Source organism: Ammospiza caudacuta, chromosome 17 (assembly GCF_027887145.1).
Source record: "Ammospiza caudacuta isolate bAmmCau1 chromosome 17, bAmmCau1.pri, whole genome shotgun sequence".
Taxonomy (NCBI): domain Eukaryota; kingdom Metazoa; phylum Chordata; class Aves; order Passeriformes; family Passerellidae; genus Ammospiza; species Ammospiza caudacuta.
The window spans coordinates 9830369-9852563 of record NC_080609.1 but is presented as its reverse complement, the minus strand read 5'-3'; the positions used below and the strand labels follow the sequence as shown (position 1 = coordinate 9852563).

Sequence of the window (22195 nt, the reverse complement as noted above, 5' to 3'; positions counted from 1 at the left end):
GAAGAGGTTGTAGAGAATCTCTATGTGATTGTAGGTGACTGTAACCATTCCCTGCAGCAGGGGAATCTAAGGGGGGATCTAATCTTCACCCTAAGAAACCTCACTGCATCCAGCACCATCCACAGCTATACACCAGAAGGAAGATCAGTGTTGTCCAGCAGAAGATGCTGTTCTTGGCCAGGGTCACTCTCTCCCCAAATTAAGGAAGTTTGCTCATGCTCAGAACAGAAAGCCACAAATCATTTGCTTGATCAAATTCATTTCAATACAGCTGGGACTTTGTCTGTGCAAAGGTCAAGTATAAACTTTTAAAATCCAAATGGTTTGGCCAGTTTGAGGTTTATCTAGGCAGAGCCTCAGAGAGGCTATAGCAATAACTCAATATACCAGAGATATGCTGATTTAAATACCTATCTCTGCTGGTTTTCCCTGTGAAATGAAGATTTGCAGGTTTGCAAATTCCCAGTCACAAGGACTTTAATCCCATGCCTGTTGTCACAGACCATCGTGATTCAAATTGTGTTTTAGCTGAATTCTTACCAGCTGCATTAAATAATAAAACTTGTCCATGTTTCTCTACAGTTTTATTACTAGTGGATAAAGGAATGTGTTGAGAAAACAAACAAACATCATACTGACTGCACTGTAAATCTCACCTGCAAATCTCACCTGCTGCTCCCTTGTCCTGGTGTTCAGAGCTGTGACTGTGCAGGAGACTCACTGCCTTCCCTGTATGGCCAAACAGGAGATGGGGTGAACCACAGGACAGGCTGTATTTATTACCAGACAGAAAAGGAATTATCAGTAGGTGCACTGCTGTAAAGGTGTGTCCTTACCTTGGTTTGTTTAACCCAAGCTTGAAAAACAGGTCTAATTTGGATTTGAAGTGGATGTGACATCCAACACTACAGCCATTTACCCTGAGAGCACTTTTCTTTTGTGCCATGGATAGAAGTTTTTCCAGATTATATTTCTCCATAATGTTTCAATAATTTCTTTCTTTCTCTGTCCTCTATGCATCCATCTCCTTCCTGACACCCATCTTTTTCTTCATAGTGATTTCAAGATTCTCTTTCTTTCATTTCCCCTTCTCCTCACTACCCCCATTTCACAGCACAGTGCAGAGAGCAGAGTCTGCCCTGGGCAGTGCCAGGAGCGAGGTGTGAAACCCTCTGCAGTAACAGAGAAACCGTCTCAGGGTGGTCACACAAATCTCACTGCCTCCTTGATGCTGCCAACCAATGGGAGCACCAGGATTTGTATCCTGCCCTGAGAAAAAGCAGGGCACGTATTAGGCAAACTAATCACGCTGCAGGGATTTGTGGAATGAAAAGCACCTCTGCTCAGGGCTCAGAAATGGTGTGAATCAACCACACACCACTGCCAGGGGCAAATTCACCTGCTGTCCCCTTATTCTCTTCTGTCATATTCATTATTGCAGCATCTCAGCCTCCAGGAGCAGAGAGCAGAGCCTGGCCAGCCCATGGCGAAGGCTCTCAGTGTGTCTCAGGGCAATCTGGAGTGATTTACACAGGGCTGTGTGAATCCTTCCCCCTGTGCCTGCAGCCCTGCCTGTGCCTGGGGCTCCCCAGTGCAAACAAAGCAATGCAGACTTAATGATTGCTGTCATTTCCATGTGCCTGCTGCTGATCTCTTAATGAAATATTCCACTTAAACTGCACTGGCACAAGCACAGTTCTGTGCTGGCACAGCTGCAAAACCAGAGTGCCCACTGAAAAGGTTCTGCAATACAAAGGAAAGCTGGTAGTGAAACACTGCCTGACTGGTTTTGTGCCTGCTCCTGCAATAAACACAACACCTGCCAGGCTTTCTGAAGGGTAAGAGGAGAGCAGAGGATGGAAATTGCCTTTATCTCAGGTTGGGACATGAGAAAACCAGCTGAAATGAGGGTGACAGTCTGTGGGATATGGATTTGGCATTCATGGAGGGGTGAGTGGTGTCTGCTCAGTGCTGCTCTAACAGCCTTGCTCCCTCCTGTCAAACCCTGCTGGGAGCACTGCTGCAGAGGAGGAACATGCAGCACCACACAGACTCTTTGTTTACCTATTGTCACAAGCAATAAACCAAATATTGGTGGGGGGAAAGCTAAAAATCTGTTCAATCACCAAATGTGTGTTGTAGGAAATAGGAGGAGTAAAATTACTGAAAAGCAATGGAGTTTTAAAAGTTGACTATATTGCACACTCAGTCTAAAATAAAGACAAATAGATACCAAACATGTTCTTCACCCTTCCAGAGATGAACAAGAGCACTGAGCTCAGCTTTCCTTAGGCCATCAGCTCTTGCAGAATTCCATGGCAAAAGTGGAGGTCTCTAAATTTTGCTTCTGCTCTGTCCTAGCACACCTCACCCCTTCCCCAGCCTCCCCAAGCACTGATCACAAGCAAGCAGTCTCTGGCTACAGGCACTGCAGGGTCCCAGGAACTGCTGCAGGAGTAGAGAGCAGCATCTGGAACAGGGAATTCACACAGTCTGCCTGGGTCACAGCAGCCACTCCATCCTGCCTACGGTGAGGACATGCTGAAGGTGCTGATGAGTTTGTGGTTGACTGATAGAAGTATTTTTCCCCTATATAAAAGCCTATTTTAAGAGCATGTTTTTCAAAGCTAACTAGGTGGAAAGTAATGCAACAGGAACTGTGATTTAGTCCAGCTACTCTACCAAGTCCTCCTGTAATTTTCTGGATGATCTGGAGTCCTGTCCTGCACTTTTCCATGGTAGCTAACACTAAACACTGCTTCAGCAGGTGAGAAATCAGCCCTATTCAGTGCTGACCCACTAGCAGTGGTTGTGAAGGGCATTATCTTCCCTGTTCCATCAGTACAAGGCAAATGAGGGAGGCAGTTTCCTTCAGGGAACCAGGGCTGTGTGAGAGACACAGGAAGAAGGGAACAATGCCCAAGATTTGCATTTGCTGAAGGGCTCAGCACATTGCTCCCTTGTGAGCCGGCCAAGACCGACAGCACATGAATCCTTGTGATTCATCCTTCCCCTGGTCCACCTCTCTGAATCCAGCACGGCACAGAGAGCTCTGTGTGTTTATTTGTACACAAAAAGGTCTTTGCTTGGTACTGTAGCATTTGGGTGCTTGGCTCAGGCTCCCAAGATGGAGCAGGGGTACAGACTGATCTGTTGAACCAGTATTTTCCACTTTTCTGCCAGACTGCTGGGTGACCTTGGGCAGTTTACAGCAACTTCACCTCTCACCACTTCATTTTAATTCTGTAAAATTATCCTGCTTAACTTTGAATAGAGTGTACCTGTCAACTGATGCAAGGGCAGGGTATGTTGTTTACACGTGATTCAAATAAAACCACTGCCTAAAACCTGAAAGCAGCAAGATAGAGAAATTGAGAAAGAACAGAGCAGAAATGTGAAATTGTTCCTCTGCCTCAGCTTTTCTCTGCCTGCTGCCCTTCCTAAACAGAGGCAATTACAGACCAGCCCCATCATCCAATTTACTCCCTGTCAGCCACGCTGAGAAGTTCAGGCTACCTCCCAAGGCATCATAAATGACAGATAAATAAGCCACACATTAGGAAGAGTCTCTTTAAAGGTTACAATTCTGCCGTGCTGAAGAACGCACGTTTCAGGGCAGATCTTTCCCTCTGGAAGGCTCTGGGTATGGAAACCTGGCAAGAAGGGCAGGTGCTCAGGAAGGACACATTCCAGGCACTCCCTGCTGCTGATGCCGTGTCAGCTGTGCCTGCCCAGACTGTCCTTAGTGGTTTTAGGGGAAGCATAACCCAGGGATGCAGGGGTGCATGACCCAGGGATGCACAGCACAGAAGGAAAAACTGTTTTTCCTCCTACAAATATCTCCTCCTGGAGTTGCAGGAAGCCCTGTCTGAGAGTTTTGACTGTCTCGGGGTTGAGCTGTGGGGAAGCTGCAAAGCAGGGCAGCAGCTGCCCGTTTTGGTAGGAGGCAGACACGGAGCAGTGCCCAGCAGGACCTGCCGCGCTCGCAGGGCTGACCCTGCGTGTGAAGTGTCGCTTGCACCCTACACAGGCTCCCAACGTTTTCTCTTCCGAGTGTTTGTTGAGCTGTTGTCTCCGGCTGTGGCCGGTCGGAAGCTGCATCTGGAGAAGGTTTGAACGTATCCAGTCCCCTTCAAAATCTCCCGTTGTCAGAGGGCTAAAAACCCTGAAACCTCCTCACCTCCGCAGTCCCACACCTGGCCGTAGGTGTGGGCATGGCCGGCCAGCCTGCCCGGGAGGGGCTGCCCAAGCCCTGCGGGGACAGGAGCGGGCAGGAGCGCCGGTCCGTGTGCCTGTGCCTGCTCCCGCCCCGCGCCGTGTCCTGCCCGTGTCACCGGAGCACGAAGGGCTGCGGCCATGCCCGGGTCCAGCTCCGGTCCGTGCCCGGCTGCACAGCGCGGGGTGCCGGGCTGCGGGGTGCCAGTGTGGGATGTGGTAGCGTGTGTTTGAGGGTGAGTGTGTGAGTGAGCAGTGTGCAGCGTGTGTGTGTGAGCAGTGTGTGTGTGTGAGCAGTGTGTGTGTGTGAGCAGTGTGTGTTTGAGCGGTCTGTGTGTAAGTGCGCGCCCGAGCCTTCACCGTGCCCGCTCCCCTGGGACCCGGGCAGCTCCGCGCGGCCAGAGCGTCCCGGCGCTGTGGGGTGCTCTGTCCCTGTTCCGGGGTGCTCCGTCCCTATCCCCGTCCCCGTCGTGCCCCTGCCCGCCGAGCCGAGCCGAGCCGAGCCGTGCCCGAGCGGGGCGGGGCGGTGGGAGGGGGCTGGCCGCGGGGCCGTGGCGCGGCGGAGCGGCGGGCGCAGAGCGCGGCGGACACGGCTCCGCTCGCTCCGCTGGGCTCGGCGCACCGGGGCCGGGCGCTCCATGAGCCGCCGCGGGGGCGGTGCGCGCTGCGTTCGCTCCCCGCCGCGGAGCCGCCGCGCCGCCGGAGCCGGGATGTGACTTGCGGAGGGCTGGCGGACAGAGCTGCCCCGCCGCCCTCGGCCGCAGCGGACAGCGGGTGAGCCGGCGGCGGGGCGGGCGGGGAAACAGCGGCCCCGGAGCGGCCCCGGAGCGGCCCCGGGGGTACGGCCGGGCCAGGGCTGCGGGCCAGGGACGTAGCGGAGCCGCTCAGCCGGCTCTGCGCCCTGTGCTGCCCGCAGAATTAGCTCGGTGGCCGCCAGCAGACAACAGGCTGGATATAGGAATCCTGGGGGGATTAGATGGGATATAGGGCAGGACGGGGGGGCTCGGAGCAGGGGCTGCGCTGCAGGGAGCGGGGCGCAAGGCTGGCGAGGAGGGCAGCGGAGTTCGGAGAGGATGGGGAAGAGGAGCGGGGACAGGCGGGGGAGGAAGAGACGGGAAAAAGAAACCGAAGAGGAAGAGAACGAAGGGACAAAAGAGCGGAGGCTGAAGCGGGATAGGTACCGTCCGGAGGAGGAGGAGGCTGCGGGCGGATTAAGGCGAGCCCGGAGCGGGGGCAGCCGCGCACGGAGGGGCCGCCCGGCCTCGCACCGCGGGGTGGTTGCAGCCAAGCCCGGCACCTCATCGCATTCCCCGCGGGGGCTCAAGGGCAGGGACAGCGAAGAGGCCGAGGGGGAAGAGCCTTTGTTGGCCCCCGGCCGGTCCCGGGGCTGGCGGCAGCTCCGGCTGGGTGCGGGTGCGCTGCAGTTTTCCCTCCAGTTCATAGAAGCCCTGTCTCTGTGTTACTTCTTCGCAAAGCCACGCAGAGAGAGGATTTAGCACTTATGCGAACCCTTTGTTTACACCTGCCCTTAATGTTTATCCCAAGGCTAACAGGATTTCCTGCGTGCTGAACCCAAACACCCAGCTTGATGATCAGCGCTAGTACCGAGTTTAACGGGGATCCCCTCGCTGCTCACCAGCAGGGAATATCAGGGTTGAGGTGTTGTCTCGCTACATCAGGAGAAATCCGGTGACAGAACCCATCTGCGAGAAGGCTGTGACATGAATAGAAACAGTCTGAGAATTAGCAAAGAAAACAAAAACGCTGATTACCGTAATTGATTGCTATCGCTTGTGAATTCAACACCAGACGCTGTGGTCAGAAGTACCTAGGCACACGTGATACACTGATTCTGACCAAAGGGAATTCAGCTCCTAGAAAATTAGAAAGATACTTTCACAGTGTATTCAGCATCACAAAGTATTTCTAAATGAAAGCAATACTTTTTCTACATGTCCTTTTTGGAGTGGGGGCTTGCTTTCTGTAACTGTGAGGCTGTAACAGAGCATGATGTGTTTGATGCAGGGGCTGTCAAAATCACTGCTGTATTTTTGCCTACAAAGCACAATTGCACTATTAATTATTATTCTGGAAATACACACGTCTCTTGAGTAGTCTGATCTCAACTTGGCTGTTGCTGCTCTGTTATCAGTCCTGGAGCTCATTCTTCAGTTCTGATCAAAAGCAGCTGGCAGAGATCCTGTGTTGTGATTAATTCCTCACTCCCGTCTCTCCCCAACACTTCGTGGCGGGGGTGGAATTTCTTTTGCAGATTGCACAGTGAACCAGTCTTCTGCCTGTGTGCTTACTATCTGTGCTACTACTGCTTATATTTACTAGATTGCTTTTCTTCTCTGCCATTGAATGCATCTCCCTGTGTCAGCTGACTAACATTTGAACTCCAGGTACAGGAGCAGATAATGCATCTAACCATGAACAGCCTAACCTTAACTCTTTGCATAATTACACATTTATTCTGGATATATATTCTGTAGCAGCATACAGCTGTGTCTTTTTGTAATCCCTTAGCAAGCTTTGGTCAGAAGACTTTAGCTACAGAAAGCCTCATTGATTTTTAACTGTGACAACGTTTTGATGACAACTGTGAGGTTTTCTCTTTCTGCTTAGTTGCTTGTAATTGTAGTTTGTACCCGCTGGGGCAGCTTTGTGTCTGCAATTCTGTGGTGACTCTATGCCAGATAATGTAATGAAGGGACCTCACTCTGTAGAAGACAGTGGAGTTATTACAGCTGTCATTGAGAGCAGATTTTGAGCCAAAAATTAAGTACTGGATTGAAACAGTAGCTGTCCTGCTAATTGTTCACTGCTTTTGCCTAAAATGTGTAGGGCTTATTGATTAGAATATTGATTGTAAATGTTCCTGATTGCTCTGGTTTCAGGTACGTTGCCTTAATGGCTTTACCAAAATAAAATTTTGGAGAGGAATCTGGGGGGGGAAAAAAATCTCAAGTTGCTTTTGCTCCCTGTGAACATTCATTGCAGTATGCAGGGGATGCAGCAGTGCCACTGGCTGTACCTGTGCTGGAATGTCTCAGTGCACTCTTGTGTTACTCGAGTTCTCTGGCAGCAGGAGCAAAGTGCCAGCTGAATAGAGCACCATTGTTACAACTGTGAGGTTGCATAACTCTAGTGAGAGCTAATCTAGACATAAAGATGTAAAAATACTCTTCCTCTACAGTTACTGATTTAAGTAACAACCAGCAAGAATGTGCAGTAAAATTTTACTATAAAATCTCAAGAGGCTCAGAACTTTGCCATCCTACCCACTGCACAGGCTTGAGAAAGATGCTATTTTAATAAAACCCCCATAATGATGTATTTCTGTTTTTTGCAAAAACAACTTTTCTGGAAAAAAAAACAACTTCATGGTTTTCCCTTTAAATGATTGAATCTGTAGTTTTAGCTAAAGTTGTGGTATTCACTTGCCAAACTTGTGTGTTGCAATTCAGTGTTTCCCCTTGTTTTTGTAACTGTTTGTGTTCAGTATCAGCACTAGAAAGGATTTTTTTTTGGCTGGTAATGTCTCAGGGGGTGGATTATTAATACTGCCTGCCCAATTAGGCAGAAACTGATAGTAAACAGGTTAGAAACAAATGCTTTGTTGATAGCAGTTAGGAGGAAAAGATTCCTCCTTTGGAGACTTCAAGCTCTGCTTTTTTTGCTCTGGGCAGGATCTGGTGTTTAGTGAGATCCACTGATACTGGGTAGGGAATTATTTCACACCAGGAATAGCTGTCAGCAGTCCTAGAGATCTTCCTGGTTAGTACTGTGGCTGTCTGGGACCCTTCTAAGAGGACCACTGATTATGTCACATCAGCTTTCCCAAAAGCACAAAGTAACTTGGGAAAATTCCCCTTGAGTTGAACACCTCTATATTTCAGAATATGTATTTTGAATTATGAATGTATTTTGTCACAGCTTAATTCCCCCTTTCCAAAACTAACCACTTCTTCATGGAGGGGGAAATAGATTAATTAACCCTCCCTTCCCCCTTCCCAAACACTTCCAAATAGGAAGAGGAAACAAATGATGGCCTGACAATATGACTGCTTACCCATGCAGCACAATCTCCATGGAAACAGACTGTCCTAGAATAGCTCAATCACATGAGGGTTACATGCCATGAATAAAGTAACCAGAAAACTGGAAAATATCTTAGAACTGGGGATACTTGCACTTAATTAATTGCCCCCCAGGTCTTTGGAGAGTAGCTAATAAACAAAGCTAGTATTGAAAGCAATTTAGTCCATGCTTACCATAATTTGTAAGTGATGGGATAGTGGAAAATCAACATGACCCTCACTTTAGGGCTCTTTATTGTTTCTAGTTTGGGTGACTTTTAGAATGAATTTTGAATCATTTCCCACATGACCTCCTACTTGTTGCAATGGTACCACTGGTTTGGAGCATTGCCTTAGTAAATCCCAGTGGATTTCCCCTTTTGTGGCAGCAGGCACTGACCATTTCACACTTTTTAGGATGTTTCAAACACTCTAAAGAGGAAATTCACTAGTTGCAGTAGGAATTGACTGTGCATAAAAGGAATTGGAGAACTATCTTCGGAATGTTTTCTTCTAGTTAATTATGTACTCAGAGGGCAAGGAGATTTATTGAGCGTATATTCAATACAGAAATGAATATATTTCACTGATGATTAGTTTTCTGTCTGTAAAGTCAGTGTTTTTAACGTGGGTGTTGTAACAGAGTCATTGAAGAACCTGTTACACAAATCAGATATAAACAAGTGTATATTCTACCAATCCAGCATGAAGTAAATTACAGAGAGGTAGAAAAAAACAAATCACTTGTCCTTAGCAGGTCATTGCGGTGTTAGAACATTGCAGCCCTTCCAATAGTGCAAAGATTAATATCTGTGGGCTGGCAGAGATTGCCCATTACCCATTTCCTGTTTGTCCAAGCCCACATCACATTATTTGTCACAGCTTCCACTTTTGAGATGAAGGTTTGCAATAGGATGTTTTGTACCCTGTGTGGGTGAAGCCCATGGAGTCATTACAGGTTTATATTGGCATGTTTGCCGTCATGGTGCCCCTGATAGCAAACATCATAAACTTCATCATCTGTCTCCTGATGGAGGCTGGAAATGGCCATTGGTCATGACACAGGGAAACACTGGTTTGAAGATTCAGATCCTCAGGATTTAACTTTGGTCATTACAGGACTGTAAAGCACGAGAACATCCACAGTTCTCAGCTCTAAGAGACACAGCACAGTTTCAGTCTATGTAAATAGTTCTTGTGTTAGTTATGACTGATTGTGCTCAATGCAACACTGCACCACTACTTTAAATTATTTTCAACTCTTACTAAAGTTTTCAAAGTTTTCATTAAAGCAGTTTTAATCTCTTTGGACAGGTAACCATTTAGGGCTGTTGTATGGCTTACAGAACACTCCTGATAGTTCCTCTGCTTTTCACTTTGCACCCTAAACATTGATTAACATTGACTGACATCACTGCCTGCTTATGGGTGCTTTTCTTCCTCGTGCTCATACAGTACCAGTGTGAGTCTGAAACATCCCTCACATCAGTGAGGAAAATCCTGCTGGAACCTGCAGCTCTGACTGCTGCTGAAGGTTAACAGAGTCAGGTTTCAGATCTGCTCCTCACAGGGTTTGCTGCAGACTGCCCTTACAGGGCTGTGCCCAGGCAGACTGGGAGTTAAAGGTTACATTTTTTAACAATCTGCTTTGCTTAATAAAAGCAAACACCATAATGTATATTTTTAAAGCACCTAACCCATGTTCTTCCAAAAACTTCAAGTTGGGATTTGTCTAGGCTTTTGGTCCTGTGTTGTGTTCCTGGAGTGTTTACCATTGTCCACTTTCTGGATCCAGGAAAGAGATGCTCTGGGTTTTGTTATTTGTTCCCTTTGAATGGCTTTGGACTGGCTAAGAAGCACAATGAGGCATTCATTTTTGATTAGCTGATTGATGACACTGCATGTGTGCACCATTGTCACAGAATATGGGATTTTACTAGACTGCCATTCCCATTTCCAAATGCAATCTAATACCTGGGCTTTGGAAGAGGATGAAAGAAGTGAATATGATAACTGCCTATTGACCGAGCATGAAAACAAGATTTTTCTTTTTTTAAGAATGTAAAGTGTTTATTTTCCTTGGATTGCTTTATCCTTTAAAAAAGTAATAATTTAAAAAGTGGTTTTGACTCTGCCTTTGTTCCAGTAAAAGGAGCAAGGCTGTGGGACAGCCTAATTGTCATATTGCTTACACCTGCATCAGGCCTAGTACAACTTAAACATGCTTTAAACACCTTGATTTGAATGGAGTATTACATTTAAACAGGTAGTAAGTGTCCAAGTTTGCAGATAATGTAATATCTGGAACAGGATACATAATTTTTTCTGGCTGTGTTGTAGGCCATTTGCAGGGTCAGAGTTTGGAAGTGTTGTTTTCAATCAGTGCAAACAGAGCAATGAGTCATTTTGCATTCTGAGTACAACAGGCAAGAGCAGCTTTTGGGAGGGCAGTGAAGGGGGCAGGGGGAGGCTGTGCCAGCTGCAGATCCAGTGCACAAACTGTAAACATTGGGCTGCTGGAACAAGCTGGGCTTCGGCGGCTGTGAAACCCTCCAAACTCAGCTCTAGTTAAACAAATGCTTTGTTGTCTCAGACAGAAAAATGAAAACCTACCCAGCCATTGGTTTCTTGCTGCTGTTGGTGATCAGCTATGGCTCCTCGGAGAACTCCAGCACGCCGCGGGGCTGCGGGCTGGACCTCCTGCCCCAGTACGTGTACCTGTGTGACCTGGACGCCATCTGGGGCATCGTGCTGGAGGCCGTGGCGGGGGCAGGTGTGCTCACCACGCTGCTGCTGATGCTGATCCTGCTGGTGAGGCTGCCCTTCATCAAGGACAAAGAGAAGAAGAGCCCCCTGGGAATGCACTTCCTCTTTCTCTTCGGCACTCTGGGACTGTTTGGGCTGACGTTCGCGTTCATCATCCAGGAAGATGAGATGGTGTGCTCCACCCGAAGGTTTCTCTGGGGAGTTATCTTTGCTTTGTGCTTCTCCTGCTTGCTCGCCCAGGCCTGGAGGCTCCGCAGGCTCGTCCGCCACGGCAAGAGCCCGTCGGGGTGGCACCTGGCCGGGGTGGCCACGTGCCTGATGCTGGTGCAGGTCATCATCGCGACCGAGTGGCTGGTCCTGACCGTGGTCAGGGAGAACAAGCTGGCCTGCAGCTACGAGCCCATGGATTTTGTGATGGCCTCCATTTATGTCATGTTCCTGATGGTATTTACCCTGGGATTCTCCTTTTTCACGCTCTGTGGGAAGTTTAAGAAATGGAAGAAAAACGGAGTTTGCCTCATTATAACGCTTTTCTTTTCCATTCTGATCTGGGTGGCCTGGATGACTATGTACCTGTTCGGGAACGCTGAGCTCCAGAGAAGGGACAAATGGAGTGATCCCACTCTGGCTATTGCACTGGTGTCCAGTGGCTGGGTGTTTGTTATTTTTCATGCCATCCCAGAGGTCCACTGTACCATCCTTCCATCACAGCAGGAAAACACACCCAATTATTTTGATACTTCACAGCCAAGGATGCGTGAAACCGCTTTTGAGGAAGATATTCAGCTTCCCAGGAGCTACATGGAAAATAAAGCCTTTTCAATGGATGAACATAATGCAGGTAAAAATTGCCTATAAAGGACTATATTTTTTTGTAGTGTCAAGAAAACTCTGTATGAGACATTTTTCAGGTGTTGAAAATGAAGGTCATGATAAATACAATAATTTTCACACTACACCTTGTTCCCTTTTACAGTTTTCACTAAGATACTAAGATAGTGAGAGAGAAAAATTAAAAAACACAGACAATACATAGGTTAAAATTATCCTCTGCATGTTGATTTTTCTTTGAAAAACTGAACAATTTCAAATGCAAAGGCAACACCAAAAGAATTAAAAAATAATTGTGGAAAAAATAACCTTTAAATAATTTAAATTACATTTTTTGTAATTAGCAGTTATCAATATTTAATACAAAATATTTTCCCAAAACCTCAGAAATAAATGAAGTGATCTATGTTACAAATTGCTCAACCACTTGAGCAACAAAATAATTATTATTAATTATCTTTCCATTAAAATGGATTTAGTGCCACTTTGTGCCCCTGTGGGGGAAGAAATGCCAAGTGACTTACAGACAGTTCAAAGACAGCCTTTGTTCTGAAGGCTTGAACATCTGAGCTTTCACAGAGGTTTTGAGGTAATTTGCCTTCCTTGTTGCAGAACGATGTCTGATCACACATCATTAAAATTTTCAGTGGAAATGTTTTTGAGTGATTGCTGAAAGGACCAGCAACAACTGGTGCTTCAGAGATCCAAACCCTTGCTGGAGGTTCAAGCCATGTCAGAAATGCCAGGGATGCCTCTGACCAGCAGTGGGAAGCAAGAGCCCCGTGGTGTTCTTGCCCCACACCTGGATAAAGGATTTTGTTCCAAGTCACACTGATTGTTTTTCACTGATTTGAGAAGAATACCGGCCTGGTAGCCCAGGCAGGAGTTGCCACATTGCTCTGGCAGCCCCTGAAAGGAGGCTTAGGGCACGTGCTCCAGGCACTTCACCTTCCTATTCACCTTTCTGTGTCTTTGATTTCCTCTGGGTTTGATGTTTCCCTGGGCACTGACCGGACTTGGAGGAAGACAACACTTTTGTTTGGCACAGTGTTGGGTCAGGAAGGCATTTTTTCCTCTAAGTTTTTTAGCAGAAACTTTAAAGGTCTCCTTCTAGTAGGGAAGTTTGTTCTGTCAGTAGATACCATAAGGGCAGTGGTAAAACAAAAAAAAAATTGCAATAAAAGAATGGTTGTTATTACTAATGTTCCAAAGCAAGAGACAGTTGCACTGTGGACTGTTAAAACCACTCTTTTACTCTTTTTTTTTTTTTCCTTAGTGTGGTGGTTTGTTTTTACTGTCCTCCATCCCCCATTCAATTAATTTCATAGTAAAGTAACTGCAATGGCTTCAGTGAAGCTATTTCTGGCTAAGGCAGATCTAAGAACAAAATTGGATCTTTCACTCTGTATCATTCCCATTCATGGGTGCATTTTAAAAAAAGAACTGGAAGCTCATTTTTGATCTAATCATTCAGTAATTAAGTTTTTTTGTGAAATGGATAGATGTATGATAGCTACAAAATCATTATAGTGTCTATTATAGTTCAATTTATGTTCTGTTTTAATCTATTTGAATGACAGTACAATACAAAATAGATTTCCTTATCTGATGCCCTTGTTAATGTATACCATAATAAATGCCTGTCATTCCTATTCCCATGGCATACAGGAATTTTTAATACATCAAAACAGATTAAATCTTCCTTTGCAGCAGTTCTTTAGGGACTGGCTTGGGACAGCAGGGTTTGGAGACAAAACTTAGTAGCATGGTAGAGACTTTAAGTAAATACTTTAATAATAACTAAGGCACTGAGTCAGATCCCTGTCAGTGGCAAAGCACCTGGAGTCTGTGAGCAATTGGCTCTGCAGGGGTGAAGAGAATGTTCTCTCCTTTCATCCATTTGATCAGACTCAGTTTAAGAATTCATCATCAAGAGTTCAGAAATTACTGGAAAGGTACTTTCTTCAACTACTCCATCCTTAAGAATGATGTTTAAGAATAGAAGATGTACTAGTTGTAAAGTTTGGAAGACATGATAAGCAGAAAACAGTTCTCCGACTGTAATACTTGTTTCAGTAAATAGTTAGCTTTAAGTAGAAAACATGCCTGGACAAACATATTTTCCATTAATTCTTGTTATTTCCACTAATATTTGTGTAAAACAATTTTATACTTTGCCCTTTTTTAAGATTTTAAGCAGCATTTTAACAATCCAAACAGTGTTCAGGTTCAAACAAGCATATATCCTCCTTGATTCATTCTTTCTGAGCAAAAATGTACCTTCATGTTATGCATTGCAACAAGAGCTGCTCTATGCCAGGAACAACATTAAGCATTAATAAAGCAAACCTGTTTTAAAGTCATTAACTTAAACATCATTTAAACAGCATAGTAATCTGGGATTTTAGTATTTATACGATAGGTTGAAATATCTCTTTTCTAGAAGAGTTGTTTTCACTCTAAACTGATTTTAAAGTATTTGGAAGCCTGGACAAAGAGCAGTTGACTGAGTTCTCAGAGCTCTCTGGAAGTGCAGTGCACAGAGGCAGGGCAACCTCTGTAGGCAGAGGGAATTTGCCTTAAACAAGAGAAATCTGGATGTGAAATGTAGAATGCAACAGCTGTCAGGAAACCCAAGCCCAAGCAGCTCTGGTATCATTAAATTTCATTTAATAACTTCTAGTACTACCACTCACAGTCACAGCTAATAGCTAAAAGCAAAGTGAACAAAATTTCAAATGTGTTACAAAGAGGCTTTGACAAATATCAAATATCCTCAGTACTGCTGGGTTTTTACCTATACATGCCCTATGCAAGTGGATTTATTTAATAGTAACATTAAAAGTACAAGGAAAAATGTTAAAACTAGTGTAAGAAAAAAAAACCCCAAAATAAGTATTTTGTCTACAACCTTTGTCATAGATTCTCACATCAAAAAAACTGAAGCTGTTTGCAGTAATAGGGAAAGACAATTTAGCAATATGAAATTGAATTTACTGGCTCTTTAAGATAGCTTTGAAATGACTGTGTATATTTTGTGTAAATATTCTGTACCAATATTTTCATGATGGTGTGCATGATAAAGATTTTTGTGTCTGTGTGTAATAGCAAATACCAGTGCAATCATGTGTGTTTATCACACAAGAAGTAGTCAAATAGCAAAACAAAGGTTACTGACCTTGAGATGGTTAAATATCTAATAGAAAATACTTCGTTCCAGTTTAGGCATTTTCATAATTTTTTCTCCCAGTGTTCTGCAAAAATAGAGCAAGTGAGGGTCTATATGTATCTGAAGTCAACAGCTGAGCATTTGCAGGGTAGAATTTCTGAATTTCCATGCCAAATCAGTACTGATCTTCATCTTGGTGCACAACTCCCAAGAGAGGAGTAGCAGTGGATAGAGGACAGCATATGGCAGGAGGATCCATTTAAATCTTCTGCACAGAGCAACTACATTGGAGATAAATCCTGGCTTCATTAAAGTCTGGGCTGGAATTCTCATAAACTTCAGCTCATTCATGATTTCAGCCAGAGACTGTAGAATTGTAATTTGAATTAAATTTAAGAGAAGTTCTTGCCCTAGGTGCCTGAACTGGGCATGTTTCTGTTTAGCAGCTGACAGATGAGTTTTGCCCATTGTGTGATAAATGAGCTCTGTTCCCTGGCCACGTCTGAGTGCACTGAAGTCATCATTTACCCTCAAAATTAAAGAGGGAGTTTTGTATGTGGCAATCCCCAGCCTGCTTTAGAGAGAGCAGCATATCCCTCATTATGCATATCTCACTCAGAATTTACATCTTGAACCCAAACTTGTACTAAAATTAACAGGGAGACTGTTTTATTCCTGGTATAAACATCCAAAAGGACACTCAGTGTCTTCTCTGGCTTCAGTGATTTGCCATGTTTAAGCTATTCAAAAGCAATATTTACTCCATCTTTCTAGTTTCTCAGAGTAAATATAATCTGAAACATCTGGAAAATCCTTATTTGCTAGTCATGCTGAAGTAATGCTCAGGGGGTTGTGAGCATTGCTTACTGGCTTGAGAAAGGCTTTGGATCCCTGTCCACTGAGTTTGATAGAAAGGAAAATGTAACTTAACCCCACAGTATCCACACCAACACAGGGAGCACTTTGCAAAACACATTGTGCAAGATACATCACAGGTTTGGTGACTAAAGACACTGAGCTCCCACTGAAATGAGATTAAGCAAGCTTCAAAAATTTGGTTCCTTTTTACCCCTCCCTAGCAAACAATTCATTCAATGTAAATCTGATTCTTCTGAGATCTGTTCTCAACATGTAAGGGAAACAGCTGTTCAAAAGCAACATGGAAGTTAAAATCAGTGGCAAAGTTCCCAATAACCAAACTGGAAGGAAGAGGCTGTGTGGCTGCACAGCTTTAATTGTGTTTAAGAGTGTGATGTCTCTTTTCCAGCGCTGAGGACGGCAGGATTTCGGAACGGCAGCTTGGGTAGCCGGCCCAGTGCTCCTTTTAGAAGCAATGTTTATCAGCCAACTGAGATGGCAGTTGTGCTAAATGGTGGGACTGTAAGTATCAAAATGTGATGATTTAAGAAATCTTTGAAATGCACTGATATATACAACCACTACTAATTGAAAAACCTGCTTTAGCTTATTCCCAGCAGGGGGAAAGCTATAAATGAAAATTTAAGGCAGCAAGTATGCATGTAATGCTTCCCTTCCCTCTAACATATGTAGCTAACAAGTATTTTGCATTTGTTTACTCGGCTATTCACATTTTGCAATGCAGCTTCAGTGAACCAGATTTTTTGTAAGACAACATATTCAATGGCCCTTTCAAATTAAATTTGTGTTAAGGTATTTAACATAACTATTAAGCGACACCATTTCTAATCTCATTTTTTTCAAGATGGTGTGAGTCACGCAGATGTTTTCAGGCAGTATGTTACTTTAAATAATTGTTGCAGATAATGGTTGTTTCACATATATTCCATTTACTTGTAAAATACATGTAATTCTTTGTAACTTACAGATTTGTACATATTTTGAAAAGAGATTCATAAAAGAGGAATATAGAATATTTTCATTCCTTTTTTCTTCCTTGTAGAATGGTTTGGCATATCTTTGATAGACCTGTATTTTTGCAGCCTGGTTGTTGTAAGATTGGTTTAGTGATGCCAAACGGACTTTACAAATGTTTTTCCCATCATGTTTAATTTTCACTTTAGACATTTCATATAGCAGGCATGCTGTTGAAAAAGAAAAATTTTCATCCCCACATTTTTCATGCATATCTACATGCTTCTTAAAAATTTACTCATGAGCCAGTTTGTACTCATGTGAGTTGGGTTTTCTTTCTTTTGAATCATGAGCTGATTCCATAACTCAACCTCTACATTTAAACCAATTTGAAATGAACTGATTGCAGGTCTGGTTTTGTTTTTAAGTACGTAAAGTTTTGGCTGATTTTAGTGGACAAGAGGGACTAGATACAAGAATTCTCCTCCATGGGTAAGACTGTATGAAACATGTCAACTTGAGTAAAATGAAAAGGCTTGGCTTTGCTGACAGTTATGGCTTGCATCCTTCTGGTGTTTTAATTAATCTCTGCCTGTTTTCTGAATGTGCAGCTCAGGGAGAAGGCAGTTAAAGGATGAGAAGCTTGAGAATTTGGGGTTTTTTGTTTGGTTTGCTGTATTCTGAGTTGGATACAAAGCTCATGTGTACATATAGTCATGGTTTTACAGAGAGATAAATGCACTGTATGGGTGGAAGAAGAGTTTCTTCATATCACTTTGCTCTAGAAAGTATCACTTTGCCATCTGGAAAGCTGTCCTGTATGTGTAGAGTGATAACACTGATTTTTGAACAGTCTAGATCTCTCAGTTATGGGTTTATTATCCTTATTTCCAGATACCAACTGCTCCGCCAAGTTACACTGGACGACATCTCTGGTGAAAGGCTGTAGGCTGTAGAGAATAAGAATCCTTGTTGCAGATGTTGTTCCCTGGCAGTGTGTCTTTGAGGGAAGGAATCCATAACAGTACCAGAACAAAGCAACAAAACATCCAGGATCTTTCTAAATCCTGCAGAGGATTTTGCCTAAATGTGAACACCATTGAATGGAGAATTGCAAAAGCAAAATTGTAAAACTGAAGCTGAATCTAATTTAAAACAGAAGTAGGCACACCTTAAATTGGCAGAGGAGATATTGTATTCTGAAGTGTAAGATATTCTCTTGTCTGTAACTTGTGTGCCAGGCAAGCCTGGTTTTGGTGCTTGCCAGTTGCTTGCAAAATCCCTTCCTCTCACCTAAACTTAATTCATGTTGCCACAAGAGATTGCCACTACAGTCCGAAAACACGCGGGATTTCTTTCCATTTTTCTCCTTTTCCTGTCATGTCCAACGTCATGAGAAGTCCCCTGTCTGCTCCCTCCCTGGCTGTGCTGCACAGTCACACAGCACCGTGTGTGGTCAGGCACGGTCCCTCGGTGGCAGCTCCCCCTGTGGCTCTGCAGGCTGATGCTCTGCTCTGTCAGGAGCTCTGCTTTTTCAGGAGCTCTGCTCTTTCAGCAGCTCTGCTCTCTCAGCAGCTCTGCTGTTCAGGAGCTGAGCTTTTTCAGGAGCTCTGCTGTTCAGCAGCCCTGCTCTGTCAGGAGCTGCCCTGGAGGTGCAGTTCGGAGCTCTGTGCGTGTTCCGTGCGCCTTGCGGAGCTCCCCGGGGCAGACAGAGAAGCGCGGCCCCGGCAGGGGCGGCTCTCCCCGGCCCGAGGGTTGGATTTCGGTGGCCCGCAGTGTCACGGGTGTGAGCAGAGCCCAGGCTCCGTCCCTGGCAGGGCTGTTCTGGCCGGGCTGGGCTGGCAGGGGCGCTGGGAGGGCAGAAGGAGCCGGGCTGCGGAGGGTCAGAGCCCCGAGCCCCCGCTGTTGGTACGAGCGCTCCGCTCCCCTCGGCCGCAGCTGTTCGTGCATTTCAATGTGGTTGTGCATTTTAGTGCCTAGAGAGTAGAATCTCTGTGCTGGAGGTGGTTTGTTGTTGTTTTTGTTTTTATTTAAGGTGGTTTCTTCCCTAGTCGTCCCCTCCCCATGCAGTTTCTTGAGTTGATATAAGGCAGAGTTTTCAAGGCTTTTCATCTTTGTTTTCTCCAGGTTATTTAAACGGTTCCCATTGCCCATTTGTTGTGCCATGGTTTCTCATTATGTTCAAGCAATCATTCCTTTCTTTAACATTTAATACATATCGGACATTGAAAACATCACTGTATCCTCACTGTTTGGCCAATGTTAATCTTAGCTTTCCTCAATACTAAAAGCTAATTGTTTTTACTTGAAGGCATAGGAAACATATAACAATTAAACTTTGCATATGCTGTAATAAAAATATATATTTTCAAACTAAAAAATAAAAAGTACAAATAACTGAATAGCTTAGTAGCTTCACAGAGAGAAGTTACTTGCTGTATACTGCAGAAGAAAGACAAGCTTTTTATTTTTCAAGAGTCTTCCTGATTCCTCATGTACCTCCATTTCTACTGAATTAGAGCCTAGTCCTGCAGACCTGTACTCCCACGAGTAGCCCCATCAACACCAGTAGGTCTACACAAGGTACAGAGGCTGCAAGACCAGTCCCTAAGTGTTGCACACAGATATATGTGTATATATATATATGGAAAAATATCTATTGCCATTCTTGCCATGATCATCTTATGGGGTTTTATTTCAAAGCCCTTCTCCTCCAGCAGCAATGTTTTTCTGTCATGCATGAGTGAAGGAGTATGTCAGCTCCCCCCTGCCCTCCCTCCTCGAGGCAAAGGAAGCATGTGCTTGTTTTAGGGATCCTTTATTTCATTTTGTATGTAACTAGATGGCCTTAGTAACCAAGTAGGGTAGGGGTGGATATTGCATGCTATCCAGTGACTTAGAAATACATTTTGCTTGTTATGAGCAGAGCTTTGATCAAATAAGATAATATTTAAGATAATGATAGCCACCCAGAAGACACGTAATTTGGAACAATTAAAAAACTATTACCATCACTTGCCTGCAGAATTTTGCTTTTAAAAAAGTTAGGAAAAAAAATCCCTTATAAAACTCTTAGCATAAAAACATATAAGATGACCATGGCATAAATGGTAGGACAGGTTTCTTTTAAAGAGTTTATCATGCTACAACCAAGACTTATGAATTATAATACACATTTTACAGACCTTTGACAAAAACTATACAAGACATAGTTATCTTAAAAAACTTTCTTTTTCTAGATATGACTGAATTGATAAATAGAGTTCCCAATCCTGCTTCTGATGAAGTTGTTTGGGATTTCAGGGCTTATGCAAAGATATGGCCACATCTTACAAACTGCAATTCTCATGACGAGTCTCACTGGGTTAGTCATGTGGACATTTACTGAATTAAAAATTAGCAGGATTGGGTTTCATGTGTGGTGGTGAATGTGTGGCAATAGATTTAGGAGGGTCTTTATTTTCCAACTTTTTACAATTAGTGATGAGCAACTTTTTTTTGTCACTAGTCTGTGATGTAAAATGCCCCAAAATAAAACTGTAATTGAAGAAAGGCACCTTTATGTTAACTTATATTTTTGTTACAGTATTTACTTTTGCCTTTTTTGAAAGTTTTCTAGAATGTAGAGCATCTGTGAACAACATGAATAAGTAACTAAGCACAAGCCTTTCGCAGTTCTCCTGATTATAATTAGCTTTTATACTATAAAAGCTACTATGTTGTCCCTTGATGGTTACATGCTCATGGTGTTTCCATGCAGAAAAATGAAATCAAAAAGCATCTGACAAAAGCATCTATTAGCAAAACAAGATGTAAAATGACCAGCTTTGATCAATGGCAGGAAAAGAGTTCAAAGTCCTACAGATCCTGTCCAGCTTTCAGATGGGTTGAGGGTGTTTGATATGTAGCATCTTCAGAAGAACACTCTCAATACATCCAGTTGCTTCTATAAACAAGGTACATGAAATACTTTAGAATGAGCTGTTTCTGCTTTTATCCTAAACACAGGCATCTTGCTTGGCTCTGTCTGAGCTCGATGCCTTGGGTCTAACCAAAGGCCATACAAAAGGGAGCATTGTAGCTTTTATAACAAAACAATTGGATTATTCTACCAACTTACAGGATTACAAAGCAGGTGCTTTTTATTAATTGATGAGAGCTAAAGCTCATTTTTGATAGATAATATATATTTATTAAATGTATTAACGTGTGTTTTATAACGTACCCTTTTTCCTGCTGATTGTTGCATACTGGTATCTTATTAAGTACATCTTTCAAGGGTTTTCAAGACAATCAATGTGTACCATGATGACTGTACATAAGTATACAAAACTACAAAGGTTGTAAAGCATGGGCAAATGTTTTATTTTCAAAATGCTGTTCTTAACGAGAATAAAGGCTTTACTATTTACTTACAATGGTTGTGTCCTCTTGGTTTTAAAATCCACACAGATTTTTTTCCATTGCAGTGAGCACTGCTACAAACAGAATTGCTCCTTGGTGCAGTTTCTCAGTGTTAAACTGAAGGAAAGGGCTCCTAAAGCACATTCCTCCACCTCTGGCCACATTCCCACACTTACCCTTGGCTCTGGCACCTATCAAACCCAGGGTGAGCCAGTCAAGGAGCTCAACAGCCAAACCCTTAACACAAAAGAGATGCTTTTTCCCCCTGTTGGCTCAGCAGTTTCCTGTTCTGGTTCAATTGCTTGTGAAAAGGAGAGGACAGAAGAATTCAGCTGGGTTTGAAGAGTGCAGAATGAGAGTTTTTCTTCAAATGGTTTGATTTTCCAGATCTAGGGTAAGAACCATCATCACCAACCAGGAGCAAGCCCAAGGGGTGGGTACTGGTGTAAGAGTGAAGACAAAGTCTGTGCAAGTGAAGGAAGAAATCCATGTGGATCCACAGCAAGTGGTTTTATTAGGTGTTCTGTCAAAACAACTACACCTTTGACTTGCATGGAATTATTTGTAGTTCTGCTACTATCTTCTCTAATTGTGAAATTATGAAGGCACAAACAGGACTGTGCTTGACAGGGCTAAGTTAAAAAAAAATAATCAGGATTCCTTAGCAAGGGGCCCAATCTGATTTTTACTGTGCTTGGACCTGATAAAAGTAAGTAGCCTGCATAAGATTGCTGAAAATGCTGACACTGGGATCTTAATTCTACACTTTCCCAGCACATGTGCTAAGTGGTAACAAAAGGGCCTTTGACTTTTCTCCCCTGCAGAAATGCAGAGCAAGCCCAGCTCTCATTGCCTTCCATTGGAATTGCAGGGGCACAGCATTTCTGCAAATTAG

At 43.9% G+C, this 22195-nt stretch overlaps 1 protein-coding gene across 2 annotated transcripts; it reads left to right on the top strand.

The window, feature by feature from the left end:
- The first annotated feature begins 4803 nt into the window (after positions 1-4803).
- GPRC5B (G protein-coupled receptor class C group 5 member B) lies at positions 4804-21301 on the top strand. Of its 2 annotated transcripts, none has more exons than XM_058816091.1 (4): positions 4804-4989; positions 10891-11904; positions 16331-16443; positions 17791-21301. In XM_058816091.1, the coding sequence occupies exons 2-4, from the start codon at positions 10899-10901 to the stop codon at positions 17833-17835; spliced, it is 1164 nt and encodes a 387-aa protein (XP_058672074.1). In that variant the 5' UTR covers positions 4804-4989; positions 10891-10898; the 3' UTR covers positions 17836-21301. The 2 variants fall into 2 exon arrangements, with proteins under 2 accessions (XP_058672074.1, XP_058672073.1); XM_058816090.1 differs by having other exon boundaries at positions 17764-21301.
- The last annotated feature ends 894 nt before the right edge of the window (positions 21302-22195 follow it).

Excerpts from the sequence above, each read along its gene's own strand:
- GPRC5B (XM_058816090.1), top strand. The coding sequence starts at position 10,899 with ATGAAAACCTACCCAGCCATTGGTTTCTTGCTGCTGTTGGTGATCAGC. Across the intron at positions 11,905-16,330 it reads AATGGATGAACATAATGCAG|CGCTGAGGACGGCAGGATTT; the intron begins GTAAAAATTGCC and ends TCTCTTTTCCAG. Across the intron at positions 16,444-17,763 it reads TTGTGCTAAATGGTGGGACT|TTATGGGTTTATTATCCTTA; the intron begins GTAAGTATCAAA and ends TAGATCTCTCAG.